The sequence below is a fragment of the Schistocerca nitens genome, chromosome 5, assembly GCF_023898315.1.
Source record: "Schistocerca nitens isolate TAMUIC-IGC-003100 chromosome 5, iqSchNite1.1, whole genome shotgun sequence".
Classification (NCBI taxonomy): domain Eukaryota; kingdom Metazoa; phylum Arthropoda; class Insecta; order Orthoptera; family Acrididae; genus Schistocerca; species Schistocerca nitens.
Window position 1 is genome coordinate 686405411 of NC_064618.1, and position 26586 is coordinate 686431996.

At 42.8% G+C, this 26586-nt stretch overlaps 1 protein-coding gene across 1 annotated transcript in view; it reads left to right on the plus strand.

The window, feature by feature from the left end:
- LOC126260657 (centromere-associated protein E-like) overlaps positions 1 to 26586 on the plus strand; it is a 577712-nt gene that overhangs the window by 26722 nt on the left and 524404 nt on the right. The window contains exon 4 of the mRNA XM_049957993.1: positions 13396 to 13426. Within this exon, the coding sequence (XP_049813950.1) occupies positions 13396 to 13426 (31 nt within the window). The remainder of the gene's footprint in view (positions 1 to 13395; positions 13427 to 26586) is intronic.

The following is a 26586-nucleotide window of genomic DNA, read 5'->3' on the forward strand; positions in this document are numbered from 1 at the left end:
GCAGGGATGGGCAGTTGAGCCTCAGCATAAACAAATGCAAATGTATAGCACATAAATTGGTGAAAGACCAATTACTGTATGATTACACAGTTGCAGGACAATCATTGGAAGCAGTCAAATCCATCAGATCCATAAAGTATATATGAGTGTGCATACGGAGTGATTTAAAGTGCACTGACTGCAGAAAATTAATCACCGATAAGGCAGATGCCAGACTGAAATTCATTGGAAAAGTCCTCAATGAGTGGAGTCCACCCACAAAGGAGGTAGCTTACAAAACCCTTGTTCAACCAGTACTTGAGTATTGCTCATTTGTCAGGGATCCATACCAGACGGGATTGATAGAGAAAATTGAGGAGATCGGAAGAAGAACAATGCATTTTTACATGTTCATTTAGTAAGCATCATGCGGGTGCTCTGCCAACTCCAGTGGCAGATGCTGCAAGAGTGGCATTCTACATCACAGTGTGGCTTACTGCTAAAAGTTTGAGAGTATACATTCCTAGAAGAGTCGACAATTATGCGGCTTCCTCCGCCATATATCTTGAGAAAAGACCATGAATATAAAATTGGAGAGATTACAGCTTACAGTGAGATTTACCATCAGTCATTGTTCCTGTGAACAATTCTTGACTGAAGAGGGAATTGGGGGTAGTGACAGGCAAAGTACCCTCTATCACACACCAAAAAGTAGCTTGTGAAGTATAGATGTAGGTGCAGTAGGCATATGAGGATGGAGTGCTATTCTCTTATTGGAGGACACTTTGAACAGTGGACCGACAAGTAGGAATGGATGTTGGGAACATTGCTAACCTTGGGACAGTGTCCTCCTCAAGAGCTGACAAACATGCTGAACATGAACTTCAGGTATGTTTGTCATGTAGATACGAATAAATTTTATTCATCTTTTTAAACTGATAATTTTAACATTTTTCACCTATTCATATTAGGCATCATCAGTGGTCTGTAAAATAAATGATAATTATTAAACTATGTGTATTCTAATATGAGACTTTGGTGTTTCCTGACAACACATTTCAATTATCTTACTGTTTGCTGCTATAAAAATGTGCTTAATCACTTACTTGTCTGTTTCCTGTTCTGTTTGTGTGTGGTGGTGGTTCTGAGCACTATGGGACTTAACATCTATGGTCATCAGTCCCCTAGAACTTAGAACTACTTAAACCTAACTAACCTAAGGACAGCACACAACACCCAGTCATCACAATCTGTTTGTGTGTCCATTAGTTCTTGTGTATGTGCTAGATGAACATAATCCAGGATTCCAATTGATATATGTGACAGTTATGAATTTCAGAGTACTAACTTTTCTTTCTGCTCCCTGCCCACAATCATACTCTAAGATTTAATGAGGAATCATGAGAGTTATAGAAGACCAGGGTCTCTCTCTCTCTCTCTCTCTCTCTCTCTCTCTCTCTCTCTCTCTGTGTGTGTGTGTGTGTGTGTGTGTGTGTGTGTGTGTGTGTGTGTGTGTGTATAATAGAGGGAAACATTCCACGTGGGAAAAATATATCTAAAAACAAAGATGATGTGACTTACCGAACGAAAGCGCTGGCAGGTCGATAGACACACAAACAAACACAAACACACACACAAAATTCAAGCTTTCGCAACAAACTGTTGCCTCATCAGGAAAGAGGGAAGGAGAGGGAAAGACGAAAGGATATGGGTTTTAAGGGAGAGGGTAAGGAGTCATTCCAATCCCGGTTTATTTTAATAATAGTTTATCCTTGTGACAAGTTGTGAATTAGTGAGAACCAGGAACTTCCCCTTCCCCTTCCCCGCCCCACCCACACCCCCGCCCTCACCCCCTCCCCCTCCCCCACCCCCACCTGTGATTCATTAAAGAATCAAACTCCCATGTAAAGCACAACTTTTGATGTATGGTTAATTTACAAAGAATTAATGTGTTAAACAACATTTGACATTAAGCATGCAAGTGAGGAAAAGTTTATAAAAGACTTGAAATTATGTTTAAAGTTTGTTGGAAGTCGCTAACTGCTCTCATTATCAAACACTGGATGATTATAGACTAGCTAATATGCATCCTGTAGTATGCAGAAGCTAATTTTTTATGCACTTCAGTCTTTATGACTTCCTGTCTTCTGAACTCTTTGTCATACAATGATATACACTGAAGAGCCAAAGAAACTGGTACAACTGCCTAGTATCGTGTAGGGCCCCCGTGAGCATGCAGAAGTGCTGCACTGCGACATGGCATGGACTCGACTAATGTCTGAAGTAGTGGTGGAGGGAATTGACACCACGAATCCTGCAGGGCTGTCCACAGATCCGTAAGAGTATGAGGGGGTGGAGATCTCTTCTGAACAGCACGGTGCAAGGCATCCCAGATATGCCCAATAATGTCCATGACTGGGGAGTTTGATGGCCAACGGAAGTGTTATATGCAAAAGTGTGTTCCTGGAGCCACTCTGTTGCAATTCTGGGCATGTGGGGTGTCGCATTGACCTGCTGGAATTGCCCACACCCACTGTAATGCACAATGGACATGAATTTATACAGTGGATCAGACAAGATGCATACATACGTGTCCCTGTCAAAGTCGTATCTAGATGTATCACTTCAATTGCACTTGCCCCACAACATTACAGAGCCTCCGCCAGCTTGAATGTTTCCCTGCTGATATGCAGGTTTCATGGATCATGAGTTGTCTGCATACCAGTACACGTCCATCCGCTCGATACAATTTGAAATGAGTCTCGTCCGACCATCATCAACAGTCCAATGTCGGTGTTGATGGGCCCAGGCGAGGCATAAAGCTTTGTGTCATGCAGTCATCAAGGGTACACGGGTGAGCATTTGCCTCCAAAAGCCCAGATCAATGATGTTTCATTGAATGATTTGCATGCTGATACTTGTTAACGGCCCAGGATTGAAAGCTGCAGCAATTTGTGGAAGGGTTATGCTACTGCCACGTTGAATGATTCTCTTCAGTCATCTTTTTCCAGCTGCAGCGATGTCGGAGATTTGACGTTTTACTGGATTCCTGATATTCACAGTACACTCATGAAATGGTCGTATGGGAAAATCCCCACTTCATCGCTACCTCGGAGGTGCTGTGTCCCATCACACCACATTCAAACTCACTTAAATCTTGGTAACCTGCCATTGTAGCAGCAGTAACTGATGTAACAACTGCGCCACTTGTTGTCTTATATAGGCATTGCTGATCGTAGTGCCATATTCTGCCTGTTGACATTTCTCTGTAGTTGAATACGCTTGCCTATACCAGTTTCTTTGTCACTTCAGTGTATTTTTGCAGACAAATTCAGTGGTATATGTGGATACTGTCTGTAAAATGTGTTATAAATTGAGTTAGTAGCAAAGAAGTAATAAATTAAAATGTCATACCTGTTGTTGAAGTTTTAGTGCATGATTATTTTGTGGGAGACTGGGGTGGGGGGCAGTGAGAAAAAGTTTCTTAGATGTTTCAAAGTGTATGTAAAATTTGTTGGAGATTGCTGAGTTATGACTACTTTGGAAATCAAGGTTTGTTGAATGTGACTACTTTTCATTTCATGTGATTTTTTTTTTTTAGTTGCACAATGTTTCTCAATTGATTTTGAAAAAAAGTATATGGTTTAAAAATACACTACTGGCCATTAAAATTGCTACACCAAGAAGAAATGAAGATGATAAACGGGTATTCATTGGACAAATATATTATACTAGAACTGACATGTGATTACATTTTCACGCAATTTGGGTGCATAGATCCTGAGAAATCAGTACCCAGAACAACCAGCTCTGGCCGTAATAACGGCCTTGATACGCCTGGGCATTGAGTCAAACAGAGCTTGGATGGCGTGTACAGGTACAGCTGCCCTTGCAGTTTCAACACGATACCACAGTTCATCAGGAGTAGTTACTGGCGTATTGTGATGAGCCAGTTGCTCGGCCACCATTGACCAGACATTTTCAATTGGTGAGAGATCTGGAGAATGTGCTGGCCAGGGCAGCAGTCGAACATTTTCTATATCCAGAAAGGCCTGTACAGGACCTGCAACATGCATTCGTGCATTATCCTCCTGAAAGGTAGGGTTTCGCAGGAATCGAATGAAGGGTAGATCCACGGGTCGTAACACATCTGAAATGTAGCATCCACTGTTCAAAGTGCCGTCAATGCGAACAAGAGGTGACCGAGAAGTGCAACCAATGGCACCCCATACCATCACGCCGGGTGATACGCCAGTATGGCGATGACGAATACACGCTTCCAATGTGCGTTCACCGCGATGTTGCCAAACATAGATGCGACCATCATGATGCTGTAAACAGAACCTGGATTCATCTGAAAAAATGACGTTTAGCCATTCGTGCACCCAGGTTCGTCGTTGAGTACACCATCGCAGGCGCTCCTGTCTGTGATGCAGCATCAAGGGTAACCGCAGCCATGGTCTCTGAGCTGATAGTCCATGCTGCTGCAAACGTCGTTGAACTGTTCGTGCAGATGGTTGTTGTCTTGTAAACGTCCCCATCTGTTGACTCAGGGATTGAGACGTGGCAGCACAATTCGTTACAGCCATGTGGATAAGATGCCTGTCACCTTGACTGCTAATGATACGAGGCCGTTGGGATCCAGCACGGCATTCCGTATTACCCTCCTGAACCCACCGATTCCATATTCTGCTAACAGTCATTGGATCTCGACCAACGCGAGCAGCAGTATCGCGATATGATAAACCGCAATCGCGATAGGCTACAATCCGACATTTATCAAAGTCGGAAACAAGATGGTACACATTTCTCCTCCTTACACGAGGCATCACAACAACGTTTCACCAGGTTGGTTTCTATCTGGAGTTGAAAAATGGAAGATGCACAAATAGAAGCACATTTTGTGTATGTTTGTACATGTAAAGTAATTAATACACAAAATGTTCCCGTTTGACATTTTAGCCGTTGCATTTCTGGGAGAGTGCAGCATTACATATTGTAAGTAATTATCTTATCTGCACTTCCAGAGAACTGCACAGCTCTTGCTAGTAATATTTCTTTTAGAATATTCAAGCAATGAAACCAAGGCCAAAGGGAACTTCATTTTAATGGCCTTTACCTTGGTTCATGTGGTCTCACCTTCCTAATTTCTTAAAATCTTCTCTCTGTCTCTAAGGTGTTTCCACTTTGTTTTTTATTTATTTTTTATTTTAACAGAAAGAATAATGGGTGCATTTAGTTGGCATCAAACACTGCAGTCTAATTAAACAAATCACGGTCAATTGATACAGCTGTAGTGAGTTTTTTGACTGACTGTTCAGCACTGTCAAAAGAATTTCCACTCATTGACAGCTAACGTACATAAATACACAGGTGCAGTCACCAGTTGTTCACTGGCAATCAGTCTGAGCCATCTTACATAAAAATGACTTCATTGTTTTATTAGAGCTGTTTTAACAGTACAGTAACTTGTCAAGGTTCGAAGCATAGAAGAAATAGGAGGTTATGGTCCTGTACCTCTTGAGGAAACTGAAAAGTGTAGTACCATAACAGTACCTTCTAACTGTGTACTATGCAATGGTCCACAGCCACATCAGTTATGGTCTGTTGCTTTGGGGCCATTCTGCAGGCTGCAAGAATGTGCTATTACTGCAACAAAAATAAAATAAAATAAAAAAAATAAAAATAAAAAAAAGACCATTGTAAACCAGTTTTCACCAGGTTAGGAGTTCTGTCTGTTTACAGCCAGTATATATTGAACTGCCTATTCCACATAAAGAGAAACCATGATATTTACAGAAAGAGAAATGAAGTTCACAAATACAGCACTCGCAACAAAGACAATATTGACATGCCAAGGTGTCGATAAGCAGAGACACAAAACAGCTTCCCAAAGGTGGCCCTAAAATTGTTTAACGCTCTACCTGATCACATTCAGTCTTTACCATGGGAGCAGTTTAAAACTATTATTTTGTGTAAGCTAAAATAGCAACCCTTCTACAATATTGAAGAATTCTTCTCTAGTTATAGCATAGTGTTTACTTGAGCAGCAGCTTAGTTCCAGGACTCCAACAGTAACCGTTTTATTTAATTTCGTAATATACTTGTATCTATTTTATAGTTGTGATATTATTGGTATCTAATTTATAACTTAAATATGTCTTGCAGTATTACATTACTATCATAGTAGAGTTGTATTCATGTATTTTGATAATGTTGTATCTTGATGCTGTCTGTCCAGCTGTGGCTGGTGAATGGCATAGAACTGGTAATAAAGGTAATAATAAAGGTATTCATATTATGTAATGAACCATAATACTCTCCCAAATCTGCAGCAGAACAATCAAGAAAAATTTCATACAGACAAATTTTTGAGGGAGTATAAGAGCAGAAGAAAATTGTATATGACAAAGTAAGATGAAATGGTGTACACTCACTGATTTGAAGGAAAACTCTGCACAGACTTACATCATCCCATTCATTATACATAACTTCTTGTATTGTAAGTTTTACAAATATTTGCCTTTGTAGAAGAAGGATGTTTATCACACTCCAGAGACTCCTCAGGAAGTTAACAGTGGCATCATCTTGGTGTGCCTTCATCAAAGTTAATTTGTCTTTTTTGAGCTGCTAAAATTCTGTTTCAAGTTGTTTCTTTCTTTTGTCGTAATGATGCGGTACTTGGCAATTGCAATGGTTCATCAACTGGAGCTAATAATGACCTCTCAGAATGATCTTCATCTTGTGACACAGACTGAAAATTGAAAATTCTTGATATAATCTCATTTGGCTCAGTGGTTCTGTTTCCACTGACAAGGAGCTATGCATCGGTTGTGGAATTAAAACATCTTTTAAGGAATTCATGTGGTGAAATCAAGGCCAAGTGTAATTGTGTTATGATGGATTTTTCCCTGGATCACCTAATCTCACTGACCCAAGGTTTGTTTTAAGTTCTTCTCTGTAACTCTCTCAGAGGTGTTTCCATTTAGATTTCACCATTTTAACTGAAATAATAATTAAAGGATGTAAGATGATATGGCTGTTTAATTCCTTATAGCTCCAAAATTAGAAAATTGATGGACTCAGTAAATGTCCATTTCAGTAACAAATCAGGGAAAACAAATCTTCATGTGTATGATTACAATACTTGTAATTTTTCCTCACCAACTGTGAAAATTAAAGGAACTTCTTCTTTCTGCAGCAAAAAAATTAGCTTGAGCAGTGACACTTGTTAAAAACATATGTGTACTGCAGAAGGTGAAGTGTAGCTTCACTGGCTCACACTGGAAATGTTAAAAAATTTTGAATGATTCTGGCAGGGCATGGGTTGGCTGCCAGTGTAAACACTGTGTAAAGGCAGGGTGAGTACCACCTAACGCACAGGGGCTGTACAACAATATAGAAGCACCACAAACACAACACATTATCACGTCTAATACAGTGTAGGAAAAACATTGGCGTTCAAAACAGCTTCCAGTCATCTCGGAATGGATAAATACAAGTCCTGTATGGTTTTTAATGGACTCTAATATCATTCTTCCTGCAAAATAATGACAAGTTCAAGTAAAAATGATGGAGGTGGATAGCAATCACGCAACCTTCTCTCGAAAGTATACTGCAAAGGCTCAATAGCATTGCGATGTGGTGATTGTGGTCGTCAGAGGATATGTGACAATTCATTCTCATGCTCATAAAGCTAGTCCTGGTCATTGTGAGTTGTGTGGACAGGGACTCTGTCATCTTGGAACACTGAATCAGCATTGGGGTAACAGATATTGTACCCTGGGATACACCTGAAACAGTCAAACAGTCCTTGACAGTAATGTGAACTTGCAGTGTAAACACGGAGCCAATGGAATACCAAGATGTGGCTGCTCAAATCATCACCAAACCCCCCTGTCTTGTGTCAATTTTGAGATGTAAGTTCAGCCAGAAACTGGAAACACTGTGAAACAAGACTTATTTGACCAAATGACTTTCTTCCACTGCGCTTTGACTTCTGCACCATGTTTTTCTGTTATGGACATTTGATGTGTGGTTTTGAAATTTGAGCTCGCCCTGAAATTCCCTGCTTATGGAGCTCCCTTCATCTTGTTTGGTGTTGACATGGTTCCTGAGTGTGACATTGGTTGTACAGTAACTTCTGTTGCTGTCATCCTCTTACTTTTTGTCACAGTCCCCTTCAGTGACTATCCGTCATGATCACTCTAACACACACTTTCATCCACTTTTCCTGTATATGGGATAAGTCTTCGATATGGTTCCTCATGAAACTCCAAACAATTTGGCTACCTTGGTTACGGAAGCAACCACCATATAGCCACCAACAGTTTGTCCATATTCAAATTCACTTAGCTCCAACATAATGCACTCACAGTTACAGACAACACTGTACTGACCACAACTATGTGAATTCCCAAAGGATCAAACTGCTGAGGTCATCGGTCCCTACCACAACTGATACTTGCAATGCATAGAGGACATTACACAGGAGCTGTTCGTGGTCAAATACATCAGCACAACCTTCAGGCTTGGCTCGCATTTGCGTTTAGATTTGAGCATGAATTTCTTGCAGTGTTTCCGTATTTTTGTCCAACCTCTGTATAAGACTTACTGTTGGGAACAAAACACTTGCTAGGTCCTTAACATTTGCAATGAACTGGTCAAGAATATTCCACTATGTGTATTTTATTTATGTTGCAAAATGTGTATCATAATCATAATAATGAATTCTTAACAGAAGAAAACTTTAAAGAGAAATGTAAGAACCATAAAATCAACTGAGGGATTAGAAAGAGTCTGACACATCAGGAAATTTATTGCTTATGTGATGAATTTGATTCAGTGGCTGAGCTGGGTGCATTGGGAGTTCATATCTGTGAAGCTTAGAACGGCACAGTTTCAGCAGTATATGGATCTCCAACAGACAGATTCCAGCTGGTGGCTCATGAAGAAATACCAGACATTAGATGTTGAGTTTCTCATTCCATTTGTAAATGAAAAAGAATTTTATGGTCACGCATTTCTGATAGAGCTCGATGTTCTTTTATTTTCCCTTATCAACGCAAACTATTTATGAATGAAAGCAACTCGTAAAGCAACCAGGACAGCTCTGACATATCAAGGGCCCCAGAATCACTCCTCTTCTTCAATACATTTTTATTGGAAGTATGAACAAAGGCTTTTTATTTTGTTCTGATTTGCCTTTGTTGTTTCCAGGTTGTTCTTATTTGTGAGGATCTATAGACAATTAATTAGCCTCACTTTGTCAGTATAATCCATGGAATTAACAAGCTAGAAAAAATGAGATAAAATTAACAGTGATACTGTTCAAATTTTGTGTGTTTCTCACTGGACAACTTAGCCAGACTGTTAACATGAAGGTAAATTTGAATGTGTGCTAAAAACTGGGTCTGTCAACAGCAGGACACAGTAAAACATAGCACCAAATGGAGAAAACTGCAGAAAACAATTGCATGTGTTTCTCCTCCTGGGATGGGGAGACTGCTGCGCCTGCGTGTGGTGACCTGTGTGCACAGTTAAAGAGGCATGCATGACTGTGCTCTGGTGCAAGCACCTCATTGCCTCTTTGTGCAGTGGTCACATGTGCCTAATGTGCACAAAATGTTCCACAGGTGTAAATGCACCTTTAGACTGCCTCAAGACAGTATACACAGGTTCCAGCTGTAATACTTGTCATACTGCATTAGACCTATAACGTAAGATTATGCCTCTTAATGAGTAGATTATGACAGCATTTTAAATTTTTAAATTTGGTTAACAGTTGTAAGAAATACTGAAAATAGAAAAAAAGTTTGTTGCCCTGGAAATCGTTGGATAGGCAACCTGCAACAGGATACATGTGTCACGACAGGCTGTTTAGTAATACAGATACTGTTCTTCTGTTATTACTTTTTTGGCCACGGAGCATATTTTCATTTTTTTTTCATCTGTATGAATTACTTTTCCTGGAGGATGAGAATTCACTTTTTTCTATTATTATCCTGTAAACTGCCATGTCTGTTTTTATCTAACTGCGATGGTTTTTTTCTTTTTTTTTTTCTTTCTTTCTATTAGACACTTTGCATATATGAAGTGGCTAACATTCCCTTACATGTCCTTTGTATTTCATATTAAAATTTTTTGCTGTTATTCCAATGTATTTTGATTTTCATCTCATATGTTATTGGAGTATTTTGTTTATTGTTCTCATATATCATGGTTTTTAATCTCTTTTGTGTTGTGCTATTTGTCTCAAAGGATGTTTTAATTCTTTGTTTCTTCATGTTACTAACTTTGTATTTGAACTGGTTGTGTTATGCTATGGTGTGCCATTTTGTATTTGTAATGCAATGAGTTTTGTGGCATAATTGTGCATAGTGTGTTACTTTTATACATTGATATATCTGGAGTGCAGTTATTTTTTGTTGTCTCATGTTTTTATCTTATTTTTGATGGTGTTGTGTAGCTTGTGTACTATCATGCTGTTGTTTTGAGCTGTACTGATCATCATCTTTAGTTCCTTTGATATTTGTTAGATATTTTTGATTTTGAGGTGAATTTATCATACAGAAAAGAGCTGCCAGTGTAATGACAAACATGAGAAGCTGAGAGAATTGCATACCAAAATTCAAAGTTCTCAATAATTTAAGAGTAAAAAATATGCAGTCTCTGAGTATTAAAGGGTTGAGTCATTGAATGGCTCATAAATGAAATTGAGAGCTTTGCTAGCTTTTGTGCACGCTGTAGAGTGCCCCCCCCCTCCCCCCCCCCACGCTCCCCCCCCCCCCCCCCCCCCACACACACACACAGTCCACTGACTCCACTGTCCTGGATTTGCAGCTTGACTGTAGTGAGCAGTTACATATGATAGGATGGGGGAGGGGAGAAAGGGGGCTGGGATTGTGGAGGAGTGTTGGGGACATATGGTTGATGACTGGCTGGGGGCACAGCAGTTGCATGGTGGGAATCCAGAAGGGATAGGCAGGATAAGAATGCAGCTTGGGCATCAGCACAGATGAACGTGTGGAGTGCGTGATGATGCAGAAGAGTAGATTGTGGGGGAGATTGCAATGGAATGTGAGAATATGTGGAAGAGAGTACAGAGACAGGATGAGTGAAGTTAGGGCCCCTAGGACAGGGCCTCCTGTGAAAGCCGTCATGCCACATGCCAGCTCTGCTGCAATTTCTGAGCAGCTTTATATGTGGGTTGAATACACAACAAGCTATCTACCCAGAAGAATGGCCACCACCAAACTGTGGCCGACATCATAGTTGACCTCTAAGTGGTGGAAAACACTACTGATTACAATGTGTTTAAATTCAATGGCTGATTCACAAATCGTGCCATCTGGATGCTTCCCCCCAACACTATCTTCTCTGAATTACATAGATCAGAGTTGTCTTTGTAACATGTCATTATACCGTATTTGCTCGAATCTAAGCCGCACTCAAATCTAAGCCGCACCTGAAAAATGAGACTCGAAATAAAGGAAAAAAAAAAAAAAATTCCCAAATCTAAGCCGCACCTGAAATTTGCGACTCGAAATTCAAGGGGAGAGAAAAGTTTTAGGCCACACATCCATATCGAAACAAAGCTGGTCCATTGTAATATGAGACACAATTTACGTCGAATGAATGACGATACAGCGACAGTAGTTTGGTTCGAGTCGTAAGCTTAGCAGTTAAGCTTTACCAGGTATCAATTGCTATGGGTCAGGCGCTCCGTCCGTATTTATACGAGCACCCTTCCTTTTTCACGTGCTCTGTCTGGTTTTAATAGATTGCTTGTTTTGCTTTGATCTGATAAGTGCCGTTTTCTTTGTTATAGGTGTTCATGTCACTCTAAGATGAAAATGCGTTACTGTACTGTGTCATGTATTGTTTGTCGCATTCTGATAGTGCGTGTTTACGGCCTGTCGCCGCTCGTGGCACGGCTTGCTTTTGTGCGCGCTACCGCCGTTTACAATTTAAAAAAAAAGAGAGGAATCGTCTCATTAGCGAAACAATGGCAAGAGACTGCTATTTGTTGTTACTTACACTGCTGCTTTCTTTGATAATGATCAACAAGAACCAAATAATAGACTGCGTATGATAGAACATGTTCTGAACGAGAGTTGGCGAAAATTTTTCTCCGTTTGAGAATCTGAGGCCGCTTCTTTAGTACATCAAATTCTGCACAGAAATTAGTCATCTTGATTTAAAAATCTAGTCAGCTGGCGTGCTTCATTTCTGACTGTATCACTATTAGTGATAAGAATAATACGATTATAAACATGACACGATACGTATATTCTTCCGCGTTTGCTGTTGTCTCACTCTAGTTTCGTAGTTTATTAGGCAGACAGGATTTAAATGAGATAGCAGCAAACGCGAAAGAATACATGGCAAAATGTTTATATTCGTTTTATTCTTATGGTGAAGAGAATACTGCATGTGATTCACATTTCATCAGGTTCCTATTAGCAACCATCTCTTCTCACAGGTAGGAAAAAATTCAGAACGTAGAGTTGGCCAAATTGACAAACATCCTAAACAGTCTTGCCAGTCGGATTTTCGTAGTACATTGAAATTCTGCTACATTCGAAGATGAACAATACGGAATTTGTATTTACCTCGTTGGATAATGTATGAAAATGCAGTGGTCGAAACTCGGGGCGGAGAAAAAAAGCTCGTCTTCCACCTTTCTTTTTTTTTTTTTTAATTTATTTACTGACGCAGAGGTTTTGGCGCCAGTATTTATCTTTGTGCCTATAAAGCATGCCTGTGTAGCGATACATATATTCGACAGCAGAAGTTAGTTGTAGCGGCACCTACCAACATTTTTCAGAACTTCCGCTTGCTTTGCACTCGATTCTAAGCCGCTGGCGGTTTTTGGATTACAAAAACCGGAAAAAAGTGCAGCTTAGATTCGAGTAAATACGGTATCCTGTAATCCTCCTTGCCTTGGTCTCTGCTAGTCCCCTCTCCCACATCCACTGCCACCCCTGTCCTGGGACCCTAACTCTGCTCATCCTGTACCCATATTCTCTTGGCACATTCTCCTCTACTTATATTGTTTCCCCTACCCAATCCATTCCTCCATGTCAGTGTATGCTGCATGTGCACTCTTACACTGGTGCAGTGCTGCAGCGTACTCGTTTTGCTTATCGCTCTCAAATTCCTATCTTATGCATCTTCATTTTTCTATGTGCCCATCCACTTCCTCTGTTTGGTGAATAGTAATCTATCTCCATGTACATATTGTAGACCATCCTGTATTTTACATAGTACATAAAAGTTCAGTCTGTAAAGATGGCATTGTATCTTCCATAACCCTTAAGAGCAGATCTTCATATTTGACTTTGCAGTTTGCTTTTGTTGGAACTTTTAAAACATATCCACTAATACAATTGTTTTTGATTTGTTTCCTCTTAGGGAGCAGCCTCAACAACATATCTCTGCAGAGGTAAGATTTTTATTATTGTAACATAACAAATAGTTGTCGGGCAAAGATAACGTGTGATTAGTTGTGTTTAACATCTCTTAGATGTGTGTAGTGAAAAGGAGAGAGTTTAGCCTATGGTATTAATTTTGGTGCTGATAGTTCATCTTATATCTGCTCTCATCTCAGATAATGAAATAAAGTCACCCATCTGCTCCTCTCAAGTAGAACTTACTGTTTTTGATAATGTGGTTTGTACTGCAGAAATATGTTTCACCAACAATGAATTCAAACTGTGAAACAAAGTCGTTAAATGTAATATTGTTCCCAACAAAATACAAATAGTATTAAACTTTTCATAGTGACCAAAAAAATAGTTTTCTACACAGCAATAAGCACATATACAGATGACCGCACTGTCATGCACACAAGGTATAAAAGGGCAGTGCATTGGTGGAACTGTCATTTGTGCACAGGTGATTCATGTGAAAAGGTTGCTGATGTGGTTATGGCTGTACAATGGAAATTAACAGACTTTGAACACGGAATGGTAGTTGGAGCTAGATGCATGGGACATCTCATTTTAGAAATCGTTAGAGAATACAATATTTCTAGATCCACAGTCTCAAGAGTGTGCCAAGAATACCAAATTTCAGGCATTACCTCTCACTGCTGACAATGCCTTCACTTAACAACCAAGAGCAGTGGCATTTGTGTACAGTTGTCATTGCTATCAGATGAGCAACACAGCATGAAGGAACTGCAGAAATCAGTGTGGAATGTGTGACAAACATATCTGTTAGGACAGTGCGACAAAATTGGGTGTTAATCGATTATGGCAACAGATGACCGATGTGAGTGCCTTTGCTAACAGCATGTCACTGCATGCAGTGCCTATCTTGGAATTGTGATCTTATTGGTTGGATGCTAGATGACTGGAAAACAATGACCTGATCAGATGAGTCCCAATTTCAGCTGGTAAGAATTGATGGTAGGGTTTGAGTGTTGTGCTGAGCCTATGAAACCATGGACCCAGGTTGTCAACAAGGCACTGTGCAAGCTGGTCATGGCTCCATAATGGTGTGGGTTGTGTTTACATGGGATGGATTGGTTCCTCTGGTCCAGCTGAAGTGATCATTGACTGGGAATGGTTATGTTCGGCTAGAGACCACTTGCAATGATTCATGATCTTTGTGTTCCCAACCAGGGATGGAATTTTTGTGGATGACAATGCGCCATGTCACTGAGCCACAATTGTTCATGATTTGTTTGAAGAACATTGTGGACAATTCAAGCACACAACATGAATCCCACTGAACATTTCATCTCAGGGGCTCACAACTAATTTGTGGATACATGTGTGGTGTGCATGAGGCCCTGAGCTATTGCAGCCTTTCTTTTCTCCTGAGTTTCATTCCCTTCCCCATATCCAGTCCTTCCCATCCCATATCCCCCCTCCCTCCCCCTGCACTTGGTTCCCTATATGACAATCTCGCTATTTCCTCAGTTCTGCTATTCCCTTTTGTCTTGTGTCTCGTGTTTCCATTCTCCCTTTTTCATCTGATCCTCCTTGGAATTTGACCTCCCTCTCAAAATTGTTCCTACAGTGGGAATCATTTGGGGAAGAACTCCCTCCCTAATATCTCTGTTGTGAGTTCCTCTCTCCCATCCCACCTTCCCCCCTTCCTTCCCACAGTAGACCTAACTTCCTCCTTGCTAGGTCACCAGAACATGTAGCCACTCTTTGTGGTGGAGCTGTTATGTACCCAAATGACTGAGCCCCCTGACAACACAGGGATCCCACTTCTGGTACCTGAGCTGTTCCCGCTTTGTGTATGTGTAGGAGTTGCTGCTCATTTTTTTGAGGCATTGGAACTCCGGCAACAACTGCTGTCCCAGCTAGCCCATGCCACAGCTGTGTGGCACCCATGGAGTGAGCACCTGATGGGAATGCATGGTACCAGGGTTGGCACTCTTCACCTGAAGCATGCTAAGCTCCATACTTCTGGCTGCTCTTCCACAGCCATTTATTCTGACGGGAACTACTTCTCCTTGGTCTTCCCTTCCGAGGCCACATCTAGGGAAGATGGCCAAACCCATTGGCTTAGCATGAAGTCCTTTCTCTGCTACCTGGGTTGTTCCAGGATAGATGGGGTGACTTCCACTGCTACCAAACCTTTCTTTTTTTACAAAAAATATCAAAGATGAAGTTGACTCATTTAGTAAGACACAATCTGCTTCCCTACTGATCAAACCCTTTTCTGCCAGTCAGTTGGCTTACTTTTGTGCTTGCGAGTGCTTAGGAGCCATCGCGGTGAGCACCACTCCTCAGCAGTCCTTAAATATGACCCAGGACATTATCTTCCCCTAGGGACCTCTTTCTTCAATCTGACGAGGAACTCATCATTAATCTGGTGTGGTGTTCATTTTGTTTGGCAAGTCGAGAAAGGTCCTAATGAAAATAACACTGATACCAGTGCTTTCATGCTTGCTTTTGATGGGAATAACCTTCTGGAAAAGGTCATAGTTATGGTTTACCATTGTGCCATGAAGCCCCATATCCCACTTCCCATTTACTGCTTCTGGTGCCACTGTTTGGTCACATGTCTTCACGAAGTGAGGCAACTCCTGTTTGCAATGACTGTGGCTGTCCCCTCCATGGGGAGAATCCTTGCACCACACCACCCAATTGTGTGAACTTTGCTGGCATACATTTCATCACTCACTGGATTATCTAATTTATAAAAAGGAAAGGAACATTCAGGAATTCAAAACTCTCGACTGCCTGTCCTAGTCAGTGGCCTAACAAAAATTCAACCATCTCCACCTGGTATCTATAATGTCTAATTTTGCTTCTGTTGCATCTTTACCTTCTCATTCCTCCTCACCTCCATCCTGTCCCTCTTCCTTTTCCTCCGCTCTGGTGGTTACCATTCCCTTCACAGAACCACGCCTTCTCCTCAGCCGGAGAGGAAATCCTCTTCTCTGACACCTGCTGGGACTGGAGCTCCCTCTAAGTACGTCCCTCCCCAGCGTCTCCACGAAAGAAGCCTGTTACTTAGAGTTGGACTTCGGACCCACACCCTGTGGGCCTGAAGGTCACTCCTTCCCTTTCAGATCTTTGATATTGCTGCAACTTGCTCACTTCATGCCCACACCGCCTCTCAACCTACGGAGGTGAGAAAGATGTGTAAGTTTCAGGATGATGCCCATCTCCGACATTCCAGGGGGTGTTGCCCCCTCCCTCTCAATTGGGGTTTTACATTCGCAGATGTCACTGTGTCCTTACTAGTAACAGACATTGACTGATAGCAGCCTATTCGACAGCCATCCAGCCTCTTGTACTACTGTCCTCTAATGGAACTATAATGTTTACAATCATCACCTTCTGAAATTGCAGTCTCTTCTTTCTCTCTACTCTGTAGCTTGTGATGCATTGTCGGAATCTCATTTTGTGGAGACTCCTTTGCTGACTCTTCATTGTTTACAAACTTTCTGCTGGAATCAGATTGGCCCTTTGTGAGCCTCCAATGATGACTGTCTGTAAATTGGTCCACATGGACGTTATTAGTTCCTGGGTTCCTTTTCATACTCTGCCAGAAGGGGTGGCCATTTGGATCCGTTTAGACTCTGTGGTAACAATATGTAACTTTTATCTCTTCCCATACTGGCCTCTTTCCTGCTCTTCTATCCCTCCTTCAACAGCTCTCTCCCCCATTTCTTCTCCTTGTTGAAGACCTGCTGACTGGGCTAGATCTCTGCCTGCTCAACAGTGGAACCCCCACACACTTCGGTGTGGCACACAACACTTTCGCAGCCATTTATCTTTCCACCTGTAGCCGTGGATTCCTCCCCTCCATTTAATGAAGAGTTCTTGACAATTCAATTTGTGTGACAGTGATCATTTTATGATCATCTTACCTTTTCTCCAGCATCGCTAACCTTGACACCCTGTCAGGGGGTCTTTACTAATGTGGATTAGGATGCCTTTTTGTCGGTTGCCATCTCCGTCACTCCACTTTGTGACAGCACTGATGAGTTCGTATGGAGTTTGAGTGACACCACCCTTTCGACAGCTGCTTTGCTGATTCCTTCTTCCTTGGGTTATCCCCGATGGAAGACTGTCCCTCAGTGGACCCCCGAAATTGCTGTGGCTATTAAAGACTGCCATTGTGCTCTTCAGTGCTACAAATGACATCCATCTTTCGACCACCTCTTGGCCTTTAAATGGTTTTGTGCCTGAGGGTGTTATCTTATTTAACTCCAGAAATAGATTTATTAGTAACAATATGATGCTGCTGTAGGGCCGTGTACTCCCTCTTCACAGGTATGGATGAAGCTCAGGCACATTTTTGGCCGCAGTCTTCCTACAGGTGTCCCAGCAATTTCCATGAATGGTGTTATCCTCAACAGCCCGCACACTATTGATGACCATTTTGCTTGGCATTTGCCCGGGCCTCAGTGTTGGTCCCACTATCCACCCACATTCCATCTTCTCAAACAATGTGTGGAATGACTCCATTTATCTTTTGTTCCCTGCCATCTGGAGCCTTATAATGCCATTATTAGTGAGTGGGAATTTGCCAGTGCCCTTGCTCTCTGTCCAACGCAGCTCCTGGACTGGACCAGGTGCACGACCAAATGCTTCTACATTCATCAGTGGATAGTCAATGTCATGTACTTGCCCTTTTTAATATATCTGGTGTGAGAGGGGATTCACTTCCCAGTGGCAAGAAAGTATCGTTATTCCAGTTTTGAAATTGGGAAAACCGCCTCTTGAGTTGGACTGCTATCATCTGATCAATTTAACCAGTGTCCTGAGCAAGTTACTTGGATATATGGTGAGTTGAAGGCTGTATTGGATCCTTGAATCCTGGGATCTTGTGGCTTCAACCCAGGGTGGTTTTTGTCGAGGCCACTGTACTGCAGATGATTTAGTCTACCTGGAATCGGCTATCCGAAAGGCTTTTGCCTGGTGTTAAAACCTTGTTGCAATCTCCTTCGATATGCATAAAGCTTGTGATACCACATGGTGCCCTCACATCCTTACCACTTTACATAGTGGGCCTCCATGACCTGCTCCCCCTTTTATTGGAAATTTTTATTCATGTCACACTTTTCAAAAACAGGCTGGTGCCTCCTATAGCAGCTCCTATCTGCACAAGAACGGTGTTCTGCAGGGTTGTGTTTTGAGTGTCCTTCTCTTTTTAGTGGCTATCAATGGTCTTGTGGTGGCTGTGGGGTGTTCAGTGTCCTCTTTGTATGCTGATGATTTGTGTATTTGCTTTTGTTTGTCAGTGATGGGCGTTGCTGAACACGGACTGCAGGGATCAATACACCAAGCGCAATCTTGGGCTCTCACTTATGGATTCCATTTTTCAGCTGCCAGGGACTGCATTATGCATTTCTATTGCAACTGCACAGTCCATCTCCATCAGGATCTGTACCTTGATGACCAGTCCCTTAGTGTGGTGGACTCTCAAGGATTTTTGGGACTGGTCTTCGGTCCCTGGTTGGCACGGCTTCCCCCTTCTTCGTCAACTAAATTGTACATGTTGGTTGCACGTCAACACTCTTTGATGCCTCAGCAACACCAGCTGGGACATGGACTACTCTTCTCTGCTATGACTGTACACAGCATTTGTCCAGTGCCTTCTAGATTACAGGAGTCTCACATACTGCTCAGCATCACCTTCAACAGTACAGATGCTGGACCCAATAGACAACTCTGTGGTGTGACAGGCAGCTGGTGCCTTTCTTACTAGCCCTGTGTTCAGCCTCCTAATGGAGGCAGTGGTTCCACAATTGTGGGTTCTGCTCCAGCAATAGTTGATTGCTTATGCATTAAGGATCTGCTGCTCTCCAGAGCACCCGAACTACCATCTCCTCTTTCCAGATATAAAGATTGACCTCCCACAACAGCAGCCCACATCTGCAGTTATGATTGCCAATGGCATCCAGTCCCTTTGCTCTGAAGTCTAGCTTTCCCCTCTGTGACCTCTTCTCCAGGCCCACTCATGTACACATTATGGTTGCATCCCTCGTCCACAGCTCTGTCTTGACCTATGAGAAGGTCTGAAAGACACAGCTCATTCTGAGATCCTCACTGCCAATTACTCTCCATTATTGGCACGTTTTAGGTGTCAGAAGTAGTCTATACTGATGGCTTAAATATTCTGGTGGCTTTGCTAACATTCATGCAGAATGTAATGAACTCCACTCCTTGCTTGATGGCTGCAGTGCTTTCACTGTGGTGTTTGTAGCCATCTCTCGTGCTCTGGGGCATATCTGTTGTGGCACCGGTGAGTCCTTCCTCACCTGTAGCAAATCGTTTAGCAGTTAACAAGCTCTTGACCAGTGTTACCCTTACCATCTCCTTGTTCTGACTATCTGGGATTCCTTTTTTGCTCTGAAATAATATGGACAACTCAGTCGTCTTTGTCTGGGCCCCAGGTCATGTTGGGATCCCGGGGAATGAACTCGCGTGATAGGCTGACTGGCCAAATTGACTACCGGTAAGCCACCTCTTGAAATCGATATTCTGAAATTGGACCTGTGATCATATAAGATGTGGGATACAGAATGGCATAGTGTGACTTCACTGAAGCAACTGCAGGTGATAAAGGAAATGATGGATTTGTGGAGGTTCTCCATGCAGGCCTCCTCCAAGGACTTAATCGGCCTTTGTCAGCTCTGAAACTCATGGTCACTCATCCGTCGCAAGAATCTGCCCCACTGTCACTGGGGCACATCTTGCTGGACTGTCCTAACCTAGCCACCCTGCGATGGATTCTTAGGTCTTACTGACGCAGCACTCCTGGTGTTAGTGGATGACGCCTCAGTGTCTGACCTGGTTTTACAGTTTATTTGTGAGGTTTTTATTTTTTATTCCATTCTGCGGGGTACGTCTCCCATTGCATTTTCTGCCTTTGTGGGCCTCTGGCTGCTCCCTGGATGGGGCACATCACCTGCCTTTCTCTCTTTCCCCTCCTTTTTTCCCCCTTGTTTTTTTCGTAGACTTTGTTGACCTTCAGTAAACCATGTGGTTTTCTTTCCTTGGTTTTCATGCACTAGGTGCTTCTTTGGTATGTAGTTTTGATGAATTGCCTGTTCCAGGTAGGAGAGTGTGATGATCTTGTAGTTTGACCCCTTTCATCATTAAGCCAACCAACCCATCAGACATTTACAGGACATATAATCGAGAGGTCAGTTCATGCACAAAATGCTGCACTGGCAACACTTCCGCAATTATGAATGGCTGTAGAGGCAGCATGACTCAATATTTCTGCAGGGGACTTGCGACGACTTGTTGAGTCCATGCCACGTTACGTTGCTGCACTTACAGGGCAAAAGGAAGTCCAACATGATATTAGGAGGTACACCATGACTTTAGTCACCTCATTGCATATCTGTATTACCAACCAGTAAACTATTTAAGAATAATTCTTGTGCTATGTAGTGAAGTAATAAAGATCCCTTTAGTTAAAATTTTTGTAAAGACTAATGACATATATGGACAGCTCTGCTCTTAAGAAAAAATAAAGTAAAAAAAAAAAAAAATTGTCCTAACGATGTCAGAGTAGTTAATTGCATGAATGCTATCCATTAAATTTAATACTCAATGGAAAAGTCGAGATGGAGTGATGACAGTATTATGAAAAGAATAGATTACTACTCGTCATGTAATGGAGATGTATAGTCCCAGACAGGCACAACAAAATGGCTGCTAAACAAGTAAGCTTTGAGGCAAAGGTCTCCTTCTGCAGTTGAAAACACACTTATTCATTCATGCAGGCCCACTTGCACACATGACCACTGTCTCTGGCCGCTGAGGTCAGATTGCGAGAAACTATGCATGATGGGTAAAGCAGTCTGGGTGGTGGGATTAAGGTGGAGACTAGGGCAGGGATGGGGAGGAATAAAAGGGCAGGGCTGGAGATCAGTAAAGTGCTGCTTGTGGGAGCATACAGGGACATTGTGGGGAGAGGGTATGGCAGCTAGGCTTCAGTCAGGAAATTAGATGTTAGCGTGGAGGGGGGAGTGAAGGGGGAGCAGAAAAGGAGAACAGTCAAGAGGCTGTGGGTGCATTGGTGGAGTAGAAGGCTGTGTTGTGCTAGAGTCCCTTTAGTCAGCCATAGTGCCAGTAGTGTCAGTGTCGTCATAACTGCCGTCTGCTTCACGTCTGCTGTGCAGCGAGCGACGTTAATTTAAGTATTAACTGTATTTTTCTTACTTGTCACTTCTTCTTCCGTGTGTTTTTGCTTTTAGGAAGCTTTAATTGTCGAGTGCTAGTAATAGTGTTCCATAGATTTCGTGTTTGTTTTGAATACAGTCAGAGTGTCCCTTTAGTCAGCCATAGTGCCAGTAGTGCTAGTGTTTGTTTTCAATACAGTCCAGAGACAGGTAGTGCTATTTTCATTGTTTTCTACAAGAAGTGTCTAGCAACCACAGTTTAGTCAACAATCAGCCGCCTTAAGTGAATTAGCGGTCTGGTTAAAAGTTGATTAATTCTCTACAGTAAATTGATTTCTTCGGATGGATAGGATGTGTGACTGCTGTGTACGGATGCAGGAGGAGCTGGCCACTGTTCGCCAACAGCTGAACGTGTTGATGGCCACGGTCAGCCGTCTTCAGGCTGCTGCCTCGGAGTGTAGTGGCAGTGGGGAGTCTGGTGCTTCGCATGGTACACCCCAGGTGTTACATGCTTCACCCACTGTCCCTGCTGTCAAGACATCTTCGCGGGTACCAGGCGCGGTTGGGCCACCCTCTCCCCAAGGGGAGTGGCGGGTTCAGCGGCGTTTGCGGCGCATGAGGCGGAAGGTCATTGTGGAGGCTGGCCGTGTGGCATCGCCCGCTCTGCCTATGAGTGGACATGTGGCCGCTCCTTCAGCAAGGTCCGAGCAGGCACACGGGGGGGGAGGGGTTTATTAGTTATTGGGAGCTCCAACGTTAGGCGGGTGATGGAGCCCCTTAGGGAAATAGCGGAAAGGTCGGGGAAGAAGGCAAGTGTTCACACTGTCTGCTTGCCTGGGGGTCTCATCCGAGATGTGGAGGAGGCCCTGCCAGTGGTGACAGAGAGCACTGGGTGCACCCGACTGCAAATTGTTGCTCATGTCGGCACCAATGACTCCTGCCGTCTAGGTTCAGAGGTCATCCTCAGTTCGTACAGGCGGTTGGCGGAATTGGTGAAGGTGGAAAGCCTCGCTTGCAGGGTGGAGTCTGAGCTAACTATTTGTAGTATCGTTTCCAGAACCAATTGCGGTCCTCTGGTTTGGAGCCGAGTAGAAGACTTAAACCAGGGGCTCAGACGATTCTGCGGAGATCTGGGGTGCAAATTTCTCGACCTCCGCTATCGGGTGGAGAAATGTAGGGTCCCCCTGAATAGGTCGGGTGTGCACTGCATGCTGGAAGCGGCTGCAAGGGTAGCGGAGTATGTGTGGAGTGCACATGGGGGTTTCTTAGGTTAGAGAATTCCCTTCTTAGGTTAGAGAATTCCCTCCCTAGGCCCGACAAGACACCTCCTGAGATGCAGCAAGGTAGGAGTAGGCAAAATGCAACAGGGAATAACAATATTAATGTGCTAATAGTAAACTGCAGGAGCGTCTATAGAAAGGTCCCAGAACTGCTCTCATTAATAAACGGCCACAACGCCCATATAGTACTAGGGACAGAAAGTTGGCTGAAACCAGACGTTAACAGTAATGAAATCCTAAACTCAGATTGGAATGTATACCGCAGAAACAGGCTGGACAGTGAAGGGGGAGGCGGGTTTATAGCGATAAAAAGTGCAATAGTATCGAAGGAAATTGACGGAGATCCGAAATGTGAAATAATTTGGGTGAAGGTCACGGTTAAAGCAGGCTCAGACATGGTAATTGGATGTCTCTATAGGCCCCCTGGCTCAGCAGCTGCTGTGGCTGAGCACCTGAAGGATAATTTGGAAAATATTTCGAGTAGATTCCCCCACGATGTTATAGTTCTGGGTGGAGATTTTAATTTGCCGGATATAGACTGGGAGACTCAAACGTTCATAACGGGTGGCAGGAACAAAGAATCCAGTGAAATTTTTTTAAGTGCTTTATCTGAAAACTACCTTGAGCAGTTAAACAAACGTTCATAATGGGTGGCAGGAACAAAGAATCCAGTGAAATTTTTTTAAGTGCTTTATCTGAAAACTACCTTGAGCAGTTAAACAGAGAACCGACTCATGGCGATAACATATTAGACCTTCTGGTGACAAACAGACCCGAACTATTTGAAACAGTTAATGCAGAACAGGGAATCAGTGATCATAAAGAGATTACTGGATCGATGATTTCAGCCGTAAATAGAAATTTAAAAAAAGGTAGGAAGATTTTTCTGTTTAGCAAAAGTGACAAAAAGCAGATTACAGAGTACCTGACGGCTCAACACAAAAGTTTTGTCTCAGGTACAGATAGTGTTGAGGATCAGTGGACAAAGTTCAAAACCATCGTACAATATGCTTTAGATGAGTATGTGCCAAGCAAGATCGTAAGAGATGGAAAAGAGCCACCGTGGTACAACAGCTGAGTTAGAAGACTGTTGCGGAAGCAAAGGGAACTTCAGAGCAAACATAAACATAGCCAAAGCCTTGCAGACAAACAAAAATTACGCAAAGCTAAATGTAATTTGATGAGGGCTATGCGAGAGGCATTCAATGAATTCAAAAGTAAAGTTCTATATACTGACTTGGCAGAAAATCCTAAGAAATTTTGGTCTTATGTCAAAGCGGTAGGTGGATCAAAACAAAGTGTCCAGACACTCTGTTGCCAAAATGGTACTGAAACAGAGGATGACAGACTAAAGGCCGAAATACTAAATGTCTTTTTCCAAAGCTGTTTCACAGAGGAAGACTGTGCTGTAGTTCCTTCTCTAGATTGTCGTACATATGACAAAATGGTAGATATTGAAATAGACAACAGAGGGATAGAGAAACAATTAAAATGGCTCAAAAGAGGAAAGGCCGCAGGACCTGATGGGATACCAGTTCGATTTTACACAGAATACGCGAAGGAAGTTGCCCCCCTTCTTGCAGCGGTGTACCGTAGGTCACTAGAAGAGCGTAGCGTTCCAAAGGATTGGAAAAGGGCACAGGTCATCCCCGTTTCAAGAAGGGACGTCGAACAGATGTGCAGAACTATAGACCTATATCTCTAACGTCGATCAGTTGTAGAATTTTGGAACACGTATTATGTTCGAGTATAATGACTTTTCTGGAGACTAGAAAACTACTCTGTAGGAATCAGCATGGGATTCGAAAAAGACGGTCGTGTGAAACCCAGCTCGTCCACGAGACTCAGAGGGCCATAGACACGGGTTCACAGGTAGATGCAGTGTTTCTCGACTTCCGCAAGGCGTTTGATACAGTTCCCCACAGTTGTTTAATGAAAAAAGTAAGAGCATATGGACTATCAGACCAATTTTGTGATTGGATTGAAGAGTTCCTAGATAACAGAACGCAGCATGTTATTCTCAATGGAGAGAAGTCTTCCGAAGTAAGAGTGATTTCGGGTGTGCCGCAGGGGAGTGTCATAGGACCGTTGCTATTCACAATATACATAAAGGACCTTGTGGATGACATCGGAAGGTCACTGAGGCTTTTTGCAGATGATGTGGTGGTGTATCAAGAGGTTGTAACAATGGAAAATTGTACTGAAATGCTGGAGGATCTGCAGCGAATTGACGCATGGTGCAGGGAATGGCAATTGAATCTCAATCTAGACAAGTGTAATGTGCTGCGAATACATAGAAAGAAAGATCCCTAATCATTTAGCAACAAAATAGCAGGTCAGCAACTGGAAGCAGTTAATTCCATAAATTATCTGGGAGTGATTTGAAATGGAATGATCATATAAAGTTGATCGTTGGTAAGGCGGATGCCAGACTGAGATTCATTGGAAGAATCCTAAGGAAATGCAATCCGAAAACAAAGGAAGTAGGTTACAGTACACTTGTTCGCCCACTGCTTGAATACTGCTCAGCAGTGTGGGATCCGTGCCAGATAGGGTTGATAGAAGAGATAGAGAAGATCCAACAGAGAGCAGCGCACTTCGTTACAGTATCATTTAATAATCGCGAAAGTGTTACGGAGATGATAGATAAACTCCAGTGGATGACTCTGCAGGAGAGACGCTCAGTAGCTCGGTACTGGCTTTTGTTAAAGTTTCGAGAACATACCTTCACCGAAGAGTCAAACAGTATATTGCTCTCTCCTACGTATATCTCGCGAAGAGACCATGAGGATTCCATGGACAATACGAGACTGGAATAGAAGGGAGAACCGATAGAGGTACTCAAGGTACCCTCCGCCACACACCTTCAGGTGGCTTGCGGAGTATGGATGTAGGTGTAGATGTAGATGTAGAGTGGGAGGAGGGAAGGAGGTAGGTGGGTGAAGGACAGAGGCTGATGTTCAAGGCCAAGGAGGTTTACGGGAACATAGGATATATTGCAGGGGGAGAGTTACGACCTGCACAGTTCAGAAAAGCTGGTGCTGGTAAGAAGGATCCAGATGGCACAGGCTATGAAACAGTCATTGAAGTGAAGAACATTGTGTTGGGAAGTGTCCTTAGCAATTGGGTGGTCCAGCTGTAGCTCTGCCTTCGATGGTTTAGATGATACTCATGGTGGTGGGGGGAGGATGTGTGGGACAGGTCTTGCATCTAGGTCTGTTTCAGGGCTATGAACCACAAGGCAAGGGGTTGGGAGCAGGTGTTGAGTAAAGATGGACAAGGATAATGTGTGTGTTCAGTGAATGGTGGGATACCACTGTGAGAGGTGGGAAGGATAGTGGGTAGGATGTTACTCATTTCAGGGCATGACAAGAGTAGTCAAAACCAAGGCACAAAAAATGATTCAGTTGCTGCAGTCCTGAGTGGTACAAAGTCACTAGGGGAATTCTCCTTTGTGTCTAGATGGTTTGACTTGGGGAGGTGGTGGGTGACTGGAGAGAGAAGGATCAGGAAATCTATTTCTGTATGAAGTTGGGAGAGTAACTTTGGTCAAAGGCCTCGGTGAGCCCATAGATATATTCGGAGAGGGTCAGGTCATCACCACAGATGTGAAGGCCATGGGTGGCTAGGTTGTATGGGCGTGACTTCTTGATATGAAATGTGTGGCAGCTGTCGAAGTGGAGGTATTGCTAGCTGTTGATAAGTTTGATG